Below are 19,548 nucleotides of genomic sequence, written 5' to 3'. Positions count from 1 at the left end.
TTATTCTGTACCGTAGTTTCGCATAGGCTTACGTGATACGCTGCAGTCCTAAGGGTGGTCTAGACAGTTTCGAAGACGACGACGTTACGGCGCGTGGGTTGTGTTACGCGTGTGGTGTACCTGTAAAGACAGGCAAAACTTAAATTGGCACCGGCACAGACCAATGTTCGGTCTGAAAGGGTAGCTTTGGCAACGACTCAAATAACTAGGTGGCACATCTAATGAGATGTCTCATCATCAGTGACCGAATCCGTCAGACGGGAGACGTGTTCGAGACGGAACAAAAAGGAATATTACTGCCCATGCAAACATGTAGGCCAAAAAAAGGTAGTGTGCCATTCGATTCGTTCATTCGGCGACACTGGATAAGGGGCTAATTACGCTCAGATTTCAATATCACATCCCTCCCGAAGCGTAGGTGTTGTAGGTGGAAATAGAGAATTTCTCATACAGAAACGAACATGCAGAGAGCATTGGGGAAGTAACTGCCAGCAGTTCTATTGTATCACAAACAAGTGTATCATCAACAAAGCTTCGTCTTGCAATGTATCCTCTTTAATAAACCCTCCTTATGTAGGGCTTGATTGGTTGCTTTTCTTACACATTTCCGTTCAACTGTAGCATCTTTACTGACAGTTGAAGCTAGAATCGTGATTTTTTGTCAATTTTCTGACACAGGTTCAACTGATGCATTCTGTGAGTGCTCATCGCAGTTCTCGATGTGTTCATGGTATGGATTTGAAAGCAACGCTATTTGCAGTGTGATACATCAAGCTAATTAGCATAGAACTTCCCTCACTGGTGGGAAACACATACACCACAAGGGCCTGTGAATGTGAATTGCAATCATCAATTTGATCTTTCGCCTTGACAAATCATTCGATAGCACCGCAGCACCGCAACGCAACGAATGAATCATTTGGTATAATAAATTTTGCTATCAATCTGCTGCTGCTGGCTATGGCAATGATGGGCCTGACCTGACCGACAACCTGCCCCGTACCATTGTAGAGAATGGATTAAGTGTTCCTGGCAGCGCCTGTCTCGAACACACAGTAGTCAGTAGTCGAGGTCAATTAAATTCTTCACTCAACTAAGCCCTGATTGCAATGATTGCATTTGAGTGGACACAACCAGGCGGAAGGAGTCAATCTCCTTGAGCAAAGATGGTAGTCTGCTCTATTATGTATCCTGAGGGTTATGTCTAGATTTACTTTCAACAGAACGAAACGATGATGAACCTTATCGGGACAAGGAGAGAGATAGATAGAGAGAGAGAGATACACTACAAATCAGTTAGTTGTATTCATAGAAAAAAAAGTGAACAAATGTAGAAGTATGTAAAACAACTCGATATAACGTCTAATTATTTGTTGCTTTTCCAACAGATTCAGCTGCCATTTCACGATAACATTATGCTATACTTCCTATTGGCCACCTACACTAGTTGGTGTACTTACTATCAGTGTACATGAATGAACTTCATCATCAGATGCCCTTGGTTGTGCTGATCCTACTGCTATTTTACCGAAGTTGATGAATATCAGATTCCGGAATAATGCACAGAAATTGACTGTTGAATGTCAAAGTGTTAGTTCCAGTCCATCCGTCTATTTGTGTGTGGGCATCAAAAGAGCACAGAATGTTTCAGAATGCGCTGCAATATGCAGTGGGAAGTTTCGTTTCATTTCGCTCATCAAATAAATTCAAAGCTATTTAAAGCTATAGCTTTAGCAGCTTAAACAGTTGTAGAGATGATACAATGATGGCTTTTTTTTGCGTAAACTATCCTCTTTTCCAATGCATAGTGAAACCACGACCCGAAAAAAAGGCAATCATACTACAGTGTTTACAATAAAAAAAGCCTCCAATGGTGAGCATGCTATCGAGAGCTGGTGGAAAATGCCGTCTATAAACAGCTCTGGGAAATCGCACGGCTGAATGACCACGAGTATGCGCTAGCGGTTGCCTGGGCCATGCACGCCTTTCCGAAGGGTTCTTCAAATGTTTGCGAGCCTCAACCATTGGCACCCTCGTTCACCGGCGTCGCAGTATCATTAAATACGGGGTCTGCGTTAGCGGAAATGCGGGGTGGATAACAGAGTGCCACGGCAATAGATGTCGGAAGTGGGACCATTTTTGGGACCACCCTTCCTTTACCACCGTCTTCAGCCGGCTCTTCAAGCACTCAAAGGTGTTTTTGTTCCGGGTGCAGCGAAGCTTAAAGTTCCCACACTTACAGGTCCGCCTCATTCTGGTTTGCTGCGAGCCTTTTTTTTTTCTCCCTCTCGTAAGTATAAGCGTATGCACTCGAATCGCAGGATAAGCGGCTGTTGCCTTTTTCTGCTGCTGTGTCAAGATATGATGTTAATGTTTTTTTTTTTTGATATGGTTGTTTTGCGATTAAAAAGAGCGAAACTTTTGAGGTTCGATGTATGTTTGCAATTTAAAATAAATCACAAAACGGTCCCAAAATGTATGAGGAACTAGAATTTTGCTTTCGCTTATCGTTTGTCTGTCCAGCTTCTCGTATGTTTTGCAGATAACCGGATACAGGGTTTCTGAGTCTAGTTCCAGACAAGTGCGAGGCATTTCTAGACAACGCTCAAGATGAACTGGACAGCGGGTAGTTTTAATTGGACAACCGTCGCCGTTCCTTGACAGTGGTCAAGTTGAACTGGACAAACGCTAGGTTGAAGTGGACAATCATCAAGTAGAACTGGACAGCCATATTTGAAACGGTTGGTGAAACGGTGTGAAGCTTTGCGGCAACGCTTCGAAAATTTTAAAATTAAAAAAATAACTGCTGAAATACACATTTTATCAAATATGCAATTCTAAAAAAAATCCCAAACGTACGTATACTTTCACACCGAATATAATTACGATCAGAATGCATGGTTTTCTTTAAAAATGTGAGATAGAAATAAAATATTTGCAATACCTAAATAATATTCAAAATTTTATCTTTTGACAGAAGAGGACAGAAGACGTTTCTGTTTATTATCACTGAATTGACTTATTGTAGCTGTTGTCATGGATATTTTACAGAATCAAAAATATAAAATCAGACGTACAAAAATCCATATACATTTGTTTTTCCGCTTTCAAACATGTTCAAAGTACAAACTATATTAATGTTATTATTGAATGCTTGTTTAGCATGTTAATTACAAAAAATGTGTATTTCATCGGTTACTTTGCAGATATTTGCCAAGCGTTACGCCCGAAATATTTCAAATATGATTGTCCAGTTCTACTTGCCCACCGTCCACTTCAACTGTCGACGGTTGTCCAATTCAACCTACCCGTTGTCCAGTTCATCTTGAGCGTTGTCTAGAAATGCCTCGCACTTGTGCTACTCAGAAACCCTGTAAATGAAAACACATTGCTCGGTACAACTGTTCCAACCTTTGATATTTTGTCTCTTCACTGGCCGAAATTCCTTCCCGAGAGTACGTGCAACTATGTGACGTTGGGCGGCGGCTCTGTACTAGCCGTTATCGATCAAATTCTTTGTTCCGTCGGTGTCATCTGTTACACGCCTGTCAGCACGCCCTTCTCCAGAATGGTTGGAATTTTGTGGTTATGTTATACTACACACAATGGTGTTTATACGCAGCTTTCTCCCTGGCTTAGGGTAGCGAGCGGTAGTTGTCAGCTATTTTGCTGGAGAATAGATAATAAATTATCGACGGTACATGTTTATTTTGGACCAACCAAGGAAACAAACAAACGACGCTAGAAGCATGTTGTAGAATGAATATCGATTTAATAAACCAAATCACTACGTTTACAGCGATTATACAGTGACGATAGACAAAGCCACATGCATGAATGATATCATGATAATTCGATGTGCCCATTTATGCAATGAAATATATTATAAGACGTCAAAATAGTAGAAGAATGTTTAAAAAAATGTAGTCTATTCTTTTTATTTTCCAATAAGGCAATAAAAAATACATGTAACAGTTGAAATTTTATTCACGAATTCTTCATGGTTGCTAATGTCAACGGCATTGTGCCTAAGTGTCGTAAGCGAAGTTGTTTACGATGTACGTCGTTAATTGGATTAATTAGGTAATGGAATTCGATCAAATTTTTTTTTTTTACTCACTAAGTAACCTGGCCTCCCGTTTCTGTTCATCCACATGCCTATTCGCTCCGTGCCATACTTCCCCCAGTCCCTCTAGCGTCATGTTATTTGGCTTATTGGCGTATCCAAACTGCTGGATATTCCTGCATATGGGCGTTAATCTCGAACAAGCGTTTTTCTGTGGAACATTTTGATCGAAGAACACGCGTCGTCGAAGAAAAGGAAGATCACGATAATTGGATTCTACATTCCACTATGAATCATTTAAATTCAGCGAACGCGCAGGCCTATCTTTTTATACATTGGTGGAGATGATTAGGTAGGGAGCGGAATGGTGGTTATGTGGAGCCCCCAAGCAGTATGCCCATTAGCAAAAGTCGCATCGCCCGGCAGCTATGTCGGGCATTTTTTCACGTTAAGCCACGCGCTGTTTGTCTCTGTGTGTCCTCCATTTCTACTTATGCTCGTCAATTGTTGTCAAGTCCAGGGCACGGCAAAAGACGACCCACCTTTGGTGCACGCACGCAGCTGTGCCCCCCAAGTGGTGATGTACGTCTGAAGATTGTCATTGTTGCAAGCATAAACTATGCTTAGAATCATTAAGCATTCTGTGACAGCGAATAACAACACTATTGTCTTTTCGGCCGCAGTACTGGTTGGGTAGGTAGCGCACTGCACACTGTGTGGCAAATGGGAATTAACGATCCTCCGAAACATTTCTCCAGAGTTAGAGCCCCAACCAGTGAGGTAAGAGTTATTGAAGAAGTTACGAGTAATATGTAGGTTACAGGGTGTCCGCATTGCTGCGCTGGTACGTTGGAAACTGGTCCACATGGCTCAGGTTCGGTGCAAGTAATGATGCGTACCAGATGTGTTGTTAATGTGGTACAGTCTGCTCCACGAATACTGGGGAAGTACTGAGATGGAAAGATGTGCTTAAGTTAAATGGTACAGATGACGGTAATTCATCGTGACTGCTCTTTCAACTGTGCACATTGGGTAGTAAAGGTGCGAATATACAATCTTAGCTCAAGTTATGTCAAAAGTCAGGGACTGATCACATGCAGCAATTAAATGACGAATGCACCCTGAGAGACACCCCCTGAAAGGCAATCGTGTCAAACGCTATGGTGTTGTTTTGCTATTATATTTGCTTAGACATGGACATTTATTCAAATGAGCAATAACTTGAGGATCATTTGGAACGGATTTGTGAGACGTTGGAAGACAGCTTGCTTTGGACATAAATAACTACGAATTGCAACAATGCAGGGATAATGAATTTGTCAGTTGATTACACAAAAAATTAAAAATTTACATATTATTTAAAATGATGTGGAAAGAAAAAGGGTTCCTTCACAGTTTGAAATCTCTGTGTCTACAGTTGACATACATTTTGATGGGTCCTTGATTCATGGTTCGCGAATTATTCGCAAAATGTATTCATTATCCGAAAAAAAACTTATTCTTACTTCCTGGAAGTAAATAAAATCTTTCACTCCTAAGCGAAGCACAAAAAAAACGCTGCTTTTCTTAGAAAATTCATTTCATCGTTTTGAGACACGACAACTAAGTCAATCAGCAGCAGCAGCAGCAACAACAGCAATGTTTTTTATCTCCATCAGTTTAATGTTTCGTACATACACTTCCACCCCTAAAAATCACTGTCAGATCGCAATGGAAATGCGTACGATGACGTATCACGGTAAAAAGTTTGTGTTCTCAAATTGGCACAACCGCGAAAACGTCGTCGATTTGTTTTTCCCCTCGTTTCACCTCACCTTGCTCACGGTTGGGTAAACTTTGTTCCCCCGTCAGCCGGAACACGGTAAGGTCCTCTGTGCGAAAGGAAATGTTCCGAGGAATGCAAAAGCATAACCACGAAGGAACGCGGAAAATAAATGAAAATACCATTAAAGAAGAAACCAAAATTATTACAGCATGTTCATGATTTTCTTGCGATTACGCCGTTTGGCGGGCGGTATGTTAATCGGCAAAGAAGCGTAAACATTCATCTCCGTCTCTTGTCGATTAAGGTTGTTTCCTTGTTGGCTTTAGCGGTTGATATTTGTATGGGTAATAATATCCGCAGTAATTGTATCGATTGTAAGCGCAATAATTGAATTCCATTTATTGACTTTATGTGAATTTTTAATTTTTAATCAGTCAATAGAGCGTAAAACGGGAAATTGTTTGAAGTGAAAGAGTAAGTTCGGCTAAAGAGTAATAAAGGCCCTCAAGTTGTATGGGATTCATCTCATGCAAGCTTGTGTGAAAAATCACGGTAGATTGTGACCATTATGCGTAGGACATAAAAATATCATTTAAATAAATCATTGTTAAAATGAGGAAAGTTATTTGAATTGTTTGTTTATTGTCGCAAAAGCTAGATTATATAAAAGACTAATTAATTACAATGTTTTATTTACTTCTTCTTCTTCTTCTTGGCTTAACGACCTTCTAGGTCACGCCGGCCATCGAATGGCTTACTAGACTCTCCGATACCACGTAGTTGGATAGGCAGTCCTCACTGCTATTTAATTTCACTAACTTATTTAATCATTTAAACGAGCCTGTTCATACTGTAATTACAATAATTCTATACTGAGCCATATTTTCATTTTAAATGGATAACTTTACGAAAAAAATATAACTAAACATGCTTTAAGTAGAACGCTTATTTTTTTACTAAAATATGTAAAAACTAGTTAAAATAATATTTTCTGGATTTTATAAACCAATATTTTAAATATTTTATATATGTCCTACTAAGCCATGTTCGCAAACGACTATGGAGCTTACATGTGAGTGCGTTGCGTGCAGCTTAAGGGCCTACATTACTCTTTAGCCCCATATCATTTAGGGAGTGGTTGAGAACTATCGTCCTAATTGTTAACTATGATTGGATCGGCCCGGTGGTGTGTGCGTCAGTGGCGCCAGTCTTCAAACGGCTGGACCGGGGTTCAAATCCCATCCGGACCGTTCCCCGCAGTAAGAATCTAGTAAGCCTTTCAATGGCTGGCGTGATCTAGAAAGGTTGTTAAGCCAAGAAGAAGAAAAATTTACGTAGAACAAAAATAATTCCATACAAGGAATCGTTTATAAATCGAGTCTAGGAAATAGATACGCAGAAATTAAAGGCAAAGAGATGCGCATATTTATTAACAGATTAAATCTCTGGAAGCAACACCCTGGCGGTACCTGGCAACGGATGGAATGGAATGGTTTAAGAGCATTAGATGCATGCAGAGTCGAAATAGTTTACGAATTGTTATGCGCCATTCATCTCTGCTCTAGTTAAAAAAAAACTCAAAAACTGGTATATTCAATGTTGGATCTGTTGGTAAGTTAGATAAGGACTTCAGACAAAGACGGTCTTGAACGTCCAGAGACACAAGACCTTGTATGGCTTCTGACACAGAACTTTGCGCGTTTCATGCATCGAAATAAATTGATATGCTGCTTGAATGACCTAAATGACTGAGGTCCTTTGCTGCAGTCACTCATTGTATCGCAGAACTGAATAATGAGTACTTAGTGATCAGTTTGCATGTCCAAAAGATATTATGCAGCAACAAATTTAAAAAATCGTTTGTCCAAGATATGGGAAGAAGCAGCCTGTGTCTGTGTGAATTTAGTGTCCATTACATAATAAAATAATTCTACAATCATTTATGAAAAGAAGAGTCTGAAAATATTTCTTTGAAGAAGTACACGAGATAGGAGGATCACTTAAGTTTGCACAGGCTAGGCCATAAACATTACATAAAAAGCATATAATTCTTCTCACAAATTGTAGTTCAAATCAGTTTTACAACTTTATTTACCAACATTAAGAGATCTAAGGAGAAACGAATCAGCGATTAGTGGAGAACTATGTTTTCAAGAAGCGTTTAAAATAAAATGATTGTATTTCCATCGCATCCGATTATAAGGCTAAGGCATTCGAGAATTGTTTCCGAGTATTACCACGTTTTACTTCCCTTCCATTCCAATTGTTCATAATGCAAGCAATTAGCTGTGGTTGGGCGTTCATAACCTACCGTTTATTAGCTTGCTTCAGAAACGCTGGCATTTGCTCCATTTTAACTCTTTACTTTCTGCATTTGTTTCTTTGCAGGCACTTCCCGTTTTGCAGTTCACCTGCCATTCGCCATCGAGTCGCTAGTTTCAAACCGTGGGTGCATCGCTAGAACAGACTTACCGAAGTCATCGAGGAAAGCTGCAATTATCTGATCTTCTTGTGAACCATTGCTTCGGTGGTTCGGTTAGCTGTAAACCAGACCAAGCAGTCTCTAGTGTGTTACCTCGGTTAGAGCTAGTGCTAACGCGAACTGGCAACTGACGCAACCATAAGGCGCATCCATCGCGTGCGCCTAACGTACTCTCGACAGTGAACGACATCTTGTTACACCCCGCCGCCGGCCACCTTCGTTCGATGAAAATGTCGCTCAATGAGAAACGGATGTTTGATCGTGAAACACTCCGATCCGTCATCCAGCAATGGAACACGGTTCGGTTGGATATTTTTGCCCTGTCGGAGCCGAATGAGGTATGTTTGGTTTAATGTGGGACACAATACATTAGTGCATTTTTTCGATTCATCATCACCATCAATTAGCTGCGGGCAATAGGCTTGAAGTTGGATTTTAATATTCAGACATTGGGATCCATGATGACTTGAGACATTACCATTACCTGTTTTTTTGTTATTAATGAACGATTTCGAGTGTTTGACAAACTACTAGTAAAAATTTCTTTTGAGAAATCAAAATAAACGATGTATTTTTAAAGGTTTTTGTATTGCAGTTTAGTATTTGAGCGCGTTAATGTTTTTGTTATGATTTGATGTCGAATGTCGTCTACCTTCAATGGGGACAATTGTATCCATTAAGTTAAATTGATCATAGAATTGTTCGCAACAATCACGATAGCTGGTGAAGAAGGTGTGTTGTAGCAAAACAGACAGCGCAAAGACGACAATGTCTTCAAGAATTAGTCATACCTTATAGCCGCTGATATGTTGCGCATGAGTGACACAACATGTTGATGAAGTGTTCGTGTGTTCGTGTACATTGCCCAGCAAGATGAAGCTGTTTCTAGGAAACGGCATTCATTTTCGTCTACCTATCGAGCCTTTCAAAACGATAACATAACCAAACCCACCGGGAACCTCTTACCTTTCCCACAGAACCTGGAATTCCATGGTGTGATGCGATTTTACTTCCAAGACGAGGGCCAAAAGGTAGCAACCAAATGTATCCGTGTCGCATCCGACGCCACCGTTTCCGACGTTATCGGTAAGTTTTTGCATTAATAGATTGCTCGTCACAGGGCGGCTTCTCCAAGCGTGGGAAACCCTAGGAGGGCGAATGGTGCACGGCAAGCAATATGGAAATAATTTGTCAATATTTTGTGTCGTATCTGTTTTGTGTGCTTCGTTTCATATAGAAACGCTGATAGAGAAATTCCGTCCCGATATGCGTATGCTGTCCCTGCCAAACTACGCACTGTATGTGGTCCATGCGAACGGCGAAGAGCGAAAGCTGAATCCCGACGAGAAACCTTTGCTCGTTCAGCTCAATTGGCACAACGATGATCGTGAGGGACGATTTCTGTTGAAAAATTGTGCCCAAAAGACAAATGTAAGTAGGTGGACGGTAATAATACCGTGTGGGGTTGGATGTTCATATTGACCTTATCTTACATGCTGCAAGGACATCCTGACAGCGAGCATCAGGCGAGCTGTTATGGTGTTGTTGTTGATGTTGTTAGTAGCTTTTCCACAGGACAATATGATTGGGATGAGTGGCCTGCGCGAAGTGTCTTTTATTAACTGTGTACTAATTTTGTACTTCTGCACAGACCTTGGACAGCATCACCGATCAGCCGAGCTTCAAACGCAAACTGTCGAAAAGGGAAAAGAAGGAACAAAAGAAGAAAGAAAAGTTGAACAAACTGCAATCAAGCGGTGGTGCTGGTGGACCGGATTCGGAGAATCACGTTGCCGAGAAACTGTACACCGAGCTGCCGGAAACATCGTTTACACGATCCATCTCCAACCCGGAAGCGGTAATGCGGCGTCGCCGACAGCAGAAGCTGGAAAAGAAATTGCAACAGTTCCGGTCGAGGGACGGCGGGCCGGACACTGGCGGGACGCTGAAGATCTATGGCGAAAGCCTTTGCCGAGACGTACCGTACAAAACGCTACTGCTGTCGATTCGGGACTGTGCCCAGGCCGTAGTCCGGGAGATGCTCGCCAAATATGGCATGGATAAAGTGGATCCGCTTCACTACTGTCTCGTACAGGTAATGTTCGATGTAAAGATTGCAAACAGATTTACCGAAATCCTATGACGATCCGGCTGTGCCGGTATTCTTGAAATCCCGTTTGAAGTGGGGATTAATTTAATCATATTTTGTATGTCCGTAGGTCAACAGCGACGGATCCGAATACATCCTCGACGACGACGAATGTCCTCTCTCAATTCTAATGAATCACCCTACATCTCGAGGTAAGTGGATCGGATATGTAATTTTTTCTTGTGTAAGCTAAGGTTTTCTGTGCTGAGAAAATGTCTAACGGCTTTTGAATATAGTTAGCTGTTGAAAAACTATTGAACTTAGACAACAAGGTACTTAGTAATACTTCCCACGATTAGCTCAGATGTGACATTTTCAATGTTGCAACATTTACACCTATCAATTGTGATTCTATACATTGTTTGAATAATGGAAGTGTTTGGGCTGGAACGGTTATTTTAAAGCGAAACTCAATGCACATTGAATTTAATTGAAATTCGATATATTTAAACGGCCAGAGCAGCTAGTCGACTTTGACCCAGATTAAATATTTTACTGCAAAGTGTTACACACAATTGAAATTGGTTTGATGTGACGCCTGATGTTCCCAACATCGAAGGTCGCTTTTGAATTTGTTCAATGATGTGTAAACGTTTCGTTTATTAGTTGGCTTTACCTTGCTAAAAGCGGTATGTAAATTTAAGTTCAAGGAGTCGTAATGCATATAATTTAAATTGAATTGATGTTTACGTTAACCGATCTATACCAACGGTTAATAATAGTGAAAGCTTTGAGTAACAAGTTTAACAGCGCCACCTGTCGACCGATAGCCAAACTAGTCATCATAGAATCAACTGTGGTAAAACACAATTGTTTGATTCCATGTGCTAAAGCTATGTTGACCGTTATTGTATTTTTTTTTTAAACTACCTGTTGGTAAAAAGACGTAGTTAATGTAAAAAGTAGTAATATTATCTAAATTTTATTAAAAAAATGACTCAAAGCTTGGACTGCATATTTGCTACCCATTACGACCCCATTAAAAGCATTGTTATGAAAAAGATAAGTTTCATTACTGGATTTTCTTATCTTCTGAAACTGACTTTATTTGTTGTCTGGAACCAGTGCTCATTGTATAGATAATAAACATCACCTGTCACATATTACGACGCACGTGAACAATTTGCTTCCTAGTGTATTGATCAGAGTTCTTTATTATGTTTATCTTTGTCTCGATATCGGTAGAGTGTCATCCAAAATCCAGACCGAACTGAATACCGACTGGACTAGATAAGGCCATTATTGGAAGTTTAAATGTATTCAACATTGCGTGATACAACTAAACGCAAATAGATCATACCCATTATGAGCTTGGACGTTCGTTTTTTTTTATTATCAAGCTTTAGCCCTGATTTTATCTTTTTTGGGATGGGTTTGCACTGGGAATAACATTATAAACCAATATTAAAGTTACTGAACACTAAATAGATCGTTTCTATCGGAAGTGAAATAAGGTTAGAGGTCAAGCTATATTCTCTCCAGCATATCATATCTAATGCGGCTCGGCAGTAAATACAAGCCAGAAATGTTGTGTCGCTGAGTATTGTGGCGGTTATCTTATACTTTTTGAAAGCCTTTCTTATGATTGTGCTGATTTATGGTGTAATTTACCGACGTCCCGTTTTGTTTTGTTGCTAACCGGTGGGTAAATGGAAAATGGTGTTCGCTTTGTTTGTCCAAAACCACCGTACCAAATTTCGATGATTGATGCGAAACAACCTGACACGTGAAATGTTTATCAAGTGTGTAGCGTCTTTTTGTACGCCAAGAGACCGTGGCAGGAGACCGATAGAAAACGAGAGCTTTTTCAATGCAACGCTGCTTAGTATCGTTATCGCCATAATCATCTCAACCACTACTGTTACTATAAATGATTCTACTACTACTTCTACCACAAATACTACTATAAACGCTTCAACACCACCGCATCTGTTGATGTTGCTTCTCGCCGACTACATTATTCTCTCTACTTCCTAGATTTTTCGTTTACGTTAGATCAATTTCCTTCGCATGAGGTAGCTTGCATTGACCCACAAGGTAGAAGGGCAGGATGCGAACCGAACGCGTATAGTAGCTATACCGTAAAGCATAAAAATGAGCATGGCCGGCTGGAGTACGCGGCATCTGTCATAATCCTACGGGAAATCGAGAGTTGGCTCTTGCTTTACAAAGAGAAGAGTATGATTGTGAACTGCTGTTGTTGCGCTCTCGCTCCGGAACGTTTGTATGTGTTGGGGGGCTTTGTAAATATGGTTCGCCGCTCCGGGAGCGTTTCGATACGGCACAATGTGATACTGGCGATATGCAACTGCCTGTAGTATCCCGTATAAACGCCGTTTGTCGCCGTGGGAGCAAAAGAGTGTCGTGACGGACCAATTCACGACGCACAGTTTTCGTTGGTGTCGCGTTCGTCAGTCACCAACATGCTCTCACGTTGTGCAGACCAATAGGTTTCGGACGGGTAGGGAAAACATTACTTCAATCGACGCCACCACCGGAATTGCATCCGTGTAGTTTACGATAGAGAATTCAGAAGGAAACATTGTTCGGGGCACCGTGTGTCTGCCTAATATCTTCCCAAAGAACGTAAAACAACGTTGTGAGCTACGCGTTAAAAAGCTATAACAGGAACAGAAATACCACTGGTTAAAGGAAAAAAAGCGAAAGAGAGAAAAAAAGCGGCGGAAGTGAAAAGGCAAAACAAACAGTGTTGGTTCCTCAACTTTGTGTCCCAATTAGTTGGCCATCGTTTGTTGTGTTTGTGTTTGTGATTATCGTAAAGGAAAAAATGCCGCTAGATATGGTCGGTTCCGTTGCTCCGGTTTTGTGCATGTGGAAACCAGTTTTGAAATGAATATCGGTATATCGCGGAAAAGCATCGTACGATGGTGCGCGGAACACTGTGCATTGTGAAGGAAAAGGCAATTAAAATGGTTTATTAGATCGAATAATGTGAGGTTCACAGAATCAATCAATTCTACCTCGGAAAGGGAAAAGAGATGATGATGACGCAGTGCAGCAGGGTACGGCCGTGTTCTACATTATTCTCGAGTGGTTTTCCAATTCCGTGCATCTGCACGATGCACGAGTTTTCGAGTTTTAACAGCAATTTGTTCGCTTCCCACGAATGGGTCTTCGTCATCTTTTCCACGCTTGAACAAGTGTACGTGTATTAGTAACAGAGTATCGCGGCTGGTTAGCTCTGTGAATTGTTACAAATGCATTCTCGAGTGTCCGTGGAGGATGCATTTTTAGCTCACCCTGTCAGGCAATACTATTTCCTACCGAACTAAAACTCGGGCCGAACGTTCCACGGTCTCTTGACTGGCAATACGGTACCCAACGTTTGAAAATAGCATGAAATGAACGCCTTTACGCACGTATTGTTGCGATGCAAATTTTCATATTCCTAAACATTTATGCAAACTCCTGTCTCGTTTTCTAATGCTCTTACTACTACTACTACTGCTACTTGCTGCTATTACTTTCCTCCTAGGCTCCGCGATGTCGTCGGCACATCGTCCTTCTGCAGTGAAAAAGTGTTTGTTTTATTTAAGTTTCTTACGTTTGAATCGGCAGAGTGTGTATGCGTGTGTGTGTGTTTGTGAGCCAGTTTGAGTTACTTTTCATGTGCATAATTGTCACACCATCAACGGTTTTGATAACGCGTGCTCTCTCGTTTGAAATACAAATCGGCAATTAAATATTAACACGTGAATGAAAATAACGAACCAACAGAAAGCTTTAGTAGTGAGCTGCTGTATGATAGATGGGCGATAGCTGAATATTTAGCAGTCAAGAGTTTAGTCAGCGGTGAAGTCGCGAGTGGCTCCAAAGCTTGGACAGCTGAGGATCTGCTTGGTGAACCAACGTTTGTTTAGCAAAGGATATTTATTACTATTTCACGAGGTTAAACAACAACAAAAAGTACCAAAATATTGGATTGATTCGCAAGTGTCAGCCAAACGTTCATATCCATGCTCTGGTATTTGATCGCTGGTAATCGAACTGGACTAAAAGCGGTGGCACCATGATGGACTGGGGCATACGACGTAAGTGTTGGTAGATCTATTAACCTTTTTTTTAAGACGCCATTACAATCACATTGCAATCATCACATACATGTCATTAAATCGCTTCGAAAAGATTCAGAAATCTCAGAAATATGAGACTTATTGTCGTGGGCATTACCCATTGGACATTTCCTTCGTTCGGAATCCTAGAATATCGTCCATCCACACCTGACCTGAACAAAGGCTGCATTGTACGTGATGTTATAAACAAACACGGGTCCTGGAACTGTTATTTTCTTTTTTTTTCTTTCTACGCCCAACTGTTTTCTTAGCAAAATGTGTAACAAGAGCCTTTCTGTTTTACATATACCAACAAACAACAAGATATATACCAACAACCGAGAAGACAATGTTGCTCCTAATGAAAAAAGATTCTGGGGCAAAAATGGAATGAAAGAGCCTCCAAAGAACTCCAAATGCTGTACGAATGGATTCTCTTCAGAACATTTCGACCTGCGGTGCTTCCGCTCCTATCCTTTATAATGTGTTTTCTTGTACACACTTCCATTAGTGAGAGCTTTGCACTTTGTACACTACGTACGAATGGACGGACACAAAGACGGTAAGCCAAAGGCAAGAAGTGTGGCAGAAAGTGAAAGCTGAAAGAGGTGGCGGTATCGGTTCTCCTTTTTGCGCTTTTATCTGACACAAAGAAGAGGACTTCCATTTGCGCTCTTGAGACGTTGTGCTGTTGTTGTTTTTTTTACTTCCTTTGCAACATTACGCGTGTATGTTGACATTTCTCATTTCGTGTTGTCTGTGATTTTGGGCCCACTCGCGCTGACGGTGCGTTGGTTTCTATTTTTTTCGATTTCGATGAACGCAACCTATCTTAAATCGTTGTACGTGATCTTATACCTATATGTACCTAGTACGCAAAGTATGTTTGAGTTAAATATGTCGTTACTTCGTATTTTTTCTCGTGAGCTAGAACAGCCCTTTCAAATGATAGGAATATTTTGCATAGTCTCTTAGTGCTTGTAATAGGCTCCTAGGCACCGAGAAGAGAGCATGCATAGTTCATCCAAATGAGCATTTGTGTCTTGTCTTCCCAAATGTTCGACTTTTTCTTAAGAGTACCGATGATCTAAGCCTCGAACAAAGCTTCTTATGAATATGTTTCAAGGGTTAAGAGCAAGATATCTCCGGAGCACAGTTACACTCAACCGTCGGTTTACCAAGAATGATCAGTAATATCCTGTCATCAATACGATTACTTAAGAGGTGAAGCGAGGGTAGTATGAATCCAATTCTATCTTTATTTTCTGTAAATTAGTCCATCCATTTTCGACCAAACTAAAAACAGAATGTGTATTCTTGGCGACCTGTTTTGTGCTTGACATAGCTTTAGATGGTTTTCGTATAGTGACGATAAAATTTCACCAAGGTGTAAAATCCTTCGTGTGTATTTTTTTACCAATTCTTGACACTTGTTCCCCAAATGCTGCCATTTTCTTTTTGATAAAGTTAATTGTTCCATTGCGTAAAATGTTCAGCAACGGTACACGTACACATGATTGTTCACGGTGTGGTTCTGCGATGGAGACGCCCGGTCGTTGATAAAGCAATCTTTTGACGTTGCGAATAAGCAAACGAAACTCTTTATTAGCTTCTCCAGCGTGTTGTTGAAGTATTAGTATGCTGTTCCCCCGTGGCGGCCGAAACGGTGGAACGAGAGTTGAGTTTGAAAATTAAATTTTCATGGCTCTTTATCGCGAAAAGATGCATGATATGATGCTGCTGTACCGAGGGAGAGACAGACCCCATTATGCCTGCTTCTCCTTCTTTTTCCGTGTTACACGCCTGATGCTTGCTAACGCTTTAGCGATTCAACTTCCAGACAGAGTATTACCTATTAAATACGATGCGAAGCATGATTAGCTTTAATGCCTAAACGTTTGATAGATGTTTGGTATCAGAGGGTTAATTGATTTATTGGATGATAGAAAATTGTATTTATAATTATTAGCAAAATTATTTTTGAAGTGCGTGGTATAAACATAAGATCCATTTTTTTATGGGAAAAGGTTCTTCAAAGAGTAAAATGGATTATAAACTTAATTAATATAATTCATCAAAATAAATGATAAAACATATGGCCTGGCAGTAAAATCGACGTAAAAAATCAAAAGTAAGAAGCGAAATTATGCTCTCCGTTTGTTAAGAGAAGCGTTGGCACCTGTATTGAGTAATTAAAAACGAAAAATATCGGTTTTTGTACTAAAACAAGCACTCAATTAATATTTAATTTCGTCCTTAGCGCGTCAAGTGGCTCTATACAATCATTTCCTGCAACAATTGAAGTACTTTCCCTTCAGCTTTGAAAACCACCTCCAGTCATTAATGGTGCTAATTATCATCGCGTGAGCAAAATGTTTCAAAAAGACGGACTACCACGAAGGGCCGGCTTTAATTGATGTTGCCTTAGTTTCGTCAGTACTAAAGCTCACACCACCCGAAGGGGGAACATCATGAAGGCACAACGAGCTGCTGTTGGGCTGTTTTCGTGCTTGCAGTGAAAGTTTTCCCGCGGTAATTGAAACATGAGCAAACATTCAACAGTGTTAAATGAGAAATTTTTCAGATCCCGATGTGGCGCAGTATTACTTTCTGGATGGTACGGTGCTTGGGTACCCGTACCATCACCAGGGTTCGTTAACCCAGGAAGAGAAAAGTTGCATTTGTCGGTGTTATCCACAGTCAACCACTGAATCCGGTGAATGTTTGTTGAACCGTTTCCCTTGTCCAATCCAGCAGCCACCAGCGTGAACAACTGGATTACATGCGGTCGGGCGTACGTACGTGTACAAAGTCAAACCGAAAGAGTGCAAACAATTTCACTGCGTTTGGTGTTGGTCGGTGTCTTCCGCCTTCCTTAGGCAGACATTTTCGGTAGCCGTCCTGGTACTCCGTTGATGGCGTTGCATCCTGCAACATGAAGTAGGAGAAGCATTCGTCAGCAGAGTGCTGACTATTCGCTCGGAGGCATCCATTGTCCATTATTTATAACCCGAGCAGGTCTTACCAGGCGCCTCCATTAGCGAAAGCAATGGTGGTTTTGTAATTTTTCAGAATGGTGGCAACACGCTAAACAAAAAACAGCACGCATGGTTCATTCTACATTACCTTATTGTCATCTCATTCATGGTTTTCTGAGGACCTCCTGACTGTAAAAAAAGTGCGCTATCTGTGTGATTCTTTGCTGCTGGTGGTGTAGTGTTGTTCTCACATGGTTTTTCAGAGACGTCGCGTTGTGACAAGCTATTTACTTGTGCCGGAGATTAGCGGCTGATACTGTCCTTTTCTAACCGATATGTACCACATTGTTGCCTGTTGCTGTTTCCCTTGTTTTTCGAAGGAAGTGTATACACCAACCGTCCGACGAAGAATTTACTGCGTTTTGCAAGAGTTGTTATGAGTTGTAGGTTTTTGTTGTGCTCTTCTCCCACCGGGTCGGTGGTTTCCATTGTCTGGTTCCCTAACAAACCGATTCGTATGCATGTCAAACGAGAGAAAAATAAAATATACATATGTATATTCATATTGCGCGGAACATGTACACCCGACAACGTACCGCAGGTGGGTGGAGGTTTTCTTTCGCTCAGCACAATTCCTGTGTGTCACCCTTTGGGCTGCTGTCCTTGGTAGCACACCATCTCAAGCACAATTCTTCGTTCAATGCCATGACAGACCTTTGTAGGACAAAATACAGTGCCTTATCGATGGAATAGGAAGTTGAAAAGTCCTGCACGTGAAGGGAACGAGACTCAGGTGTTTGTAGGGTTGGTGTGCCGTGTGCCTTGCTTGCTTGAGAGGTGCGCTATCGATTTATACGCGTATATTTACTTCATGTACCTATACTCTTGATTCATTTGTAATACTTCGTTAAAGAAACGACATCGTAGCTGAGACGAAAAAAAGAGTTGTATCGGGTTTCCTATAAATGATCGATAACAACCACCATCATCGGGTGGGCATATTTGGTTTTCCGCTTTTGGCATGAAGTTGTTTGCGGTGTGTGCACGTTTACCAGAAATGGTATATAAAGCACGAACAAAAGTGTGTGAAGGACAGTTGGAGGTACTCATTTGGTGGAAAATATTTGTCCTTAGATTTTCATCTTACAAGTTGTATTATGGGATCACTAGTCATGTCTTATATTTATTGGGCTAGGGTTGTGGTTATGATATCTATTCCTCTACTCCTTATGTAATCTTCAAATGCTTCTTCGGAATGTTAATTGTGATTATGCAACTAATTAAATTTAGCACAACTTTAGATTATCTTGCGCATTATCTTTTAATTTGTCTATTGATTTTTGTTATTTGGTTCTTATATTGCTGTAAAAAAACAACTTTTGATCCTTGTAAAAAAGTCTAAAAGCAGCTTTTAAGAACACTTTTGACAAGGCATAGCCATATTCTAAAGATCGGCGAAGACAGGAAAGGGAAACATAAATTTAGATAACCTTTAAGGGAAGATGAGTAGCTTCAAAACACCAGGAGACAAGCACAAAAGTGACATATGCGATACGGTTGCATTATTTCATAAATCCCTCTACTTGAAAAGAACGGAGTTTTGAATGGTATAAGAGTACTTCACGAAGAATCCTTTCTGGGATTCTTGAAACTGTTTCACTTTGTACCTTTCAACGTTACTTTTCAGTGACTCTAAGACGCCCCAAAAAGCATTGCTTCCCTTCACGTATGATCAATAGAAGGACTTATTTCGATTTCCCAGGAGATATCCTTCCTCTTGAGTCTAAGAAGGAACTTCCCGAATGGCAGCGTAATACAATCAGCTGTTTAGCCGTGCTGTGCCGGGGGCTGGTTGTACTGTTGATGGTTCTTTGTTGGTAAAATATCTATCGCTATGGATGGAAGAAGGTACACCGGGATCATTGTCATCCTCATCATTACCCATTTTCCCTGTCGCTGTCGGAGCAGTGCGTGCCATGTGACTGTTGGCATCGTGGGTTTACGAAATGATCAAAATATAGGATAAAATCACTAA

At 40.8% G+C, this 19,548-nt stretch overlaps 1 protein-coding gene across 6 annotated transcripts in view; it reads left to right on the top strand.

Annotated features, from left to right (window-relative positions):
* Positions 1 to 19,548, top strand: part of LOC126556596 (afadin) — a 172,462-nt gene that overhangs the window by 130,141 nt on the left and 22,773 nt on the right. For 3 of the 6 annotated variants that reach the window (XM_050211927.1, XM_050211926.1, XM_050211925.1), the window contains exons 1-5: positions 8,401 to 8,651; positions 9,291 to 9,399; positions 9,551 to 9,744; positions 9,965 to 10,408; positions 10,533 to 10,614. In XM_050211927.1, coding sequence (XP_050067884.1) covers positions 8,538 to 8,651; positions 9,291 to 9,399; positions 9,551 to 9,744; positions 9,965 to 10,408; positions 10,533 to 10,614 — 943 coding nt within the window. In that variant the 5' untranslated portion in view covers positions 8,401 to 8,537. Of the gene's footprint in view, positions 1 to 8,400; positions 8,652 to 9,290; positions 9,400 to 9,550; positions 9,745 to 9,964; positions 10,409 to 10,532; positions 10,615 to 14,394; positions 14,515 to 19,548 lie in introns of those variants that run through there. The other 3 variants (XM_050211924.1, XM_050211923.1, XM_050211929.1) reach the window with 2 other exon arrangements.

Source organism: Anopheles maculipalpis, chromosome 2RL, assembly GCF_943734695.1.
Source record: "Anopheles maculipalpis chromosome 2RL, idAnoMacuDA_375_x, whole genome shotgun sequence".
Classification (NCBI taxonomy): domain Eukaryota; kingdom Metazoa; phylum Arthropoda; class Insecta; order Diptera; family Culicidae; genus Anopheles; species Anopheles maculipalpis.
This window is presented reverse-complemented; position numbering and strand designations above follow the sequence as displayed.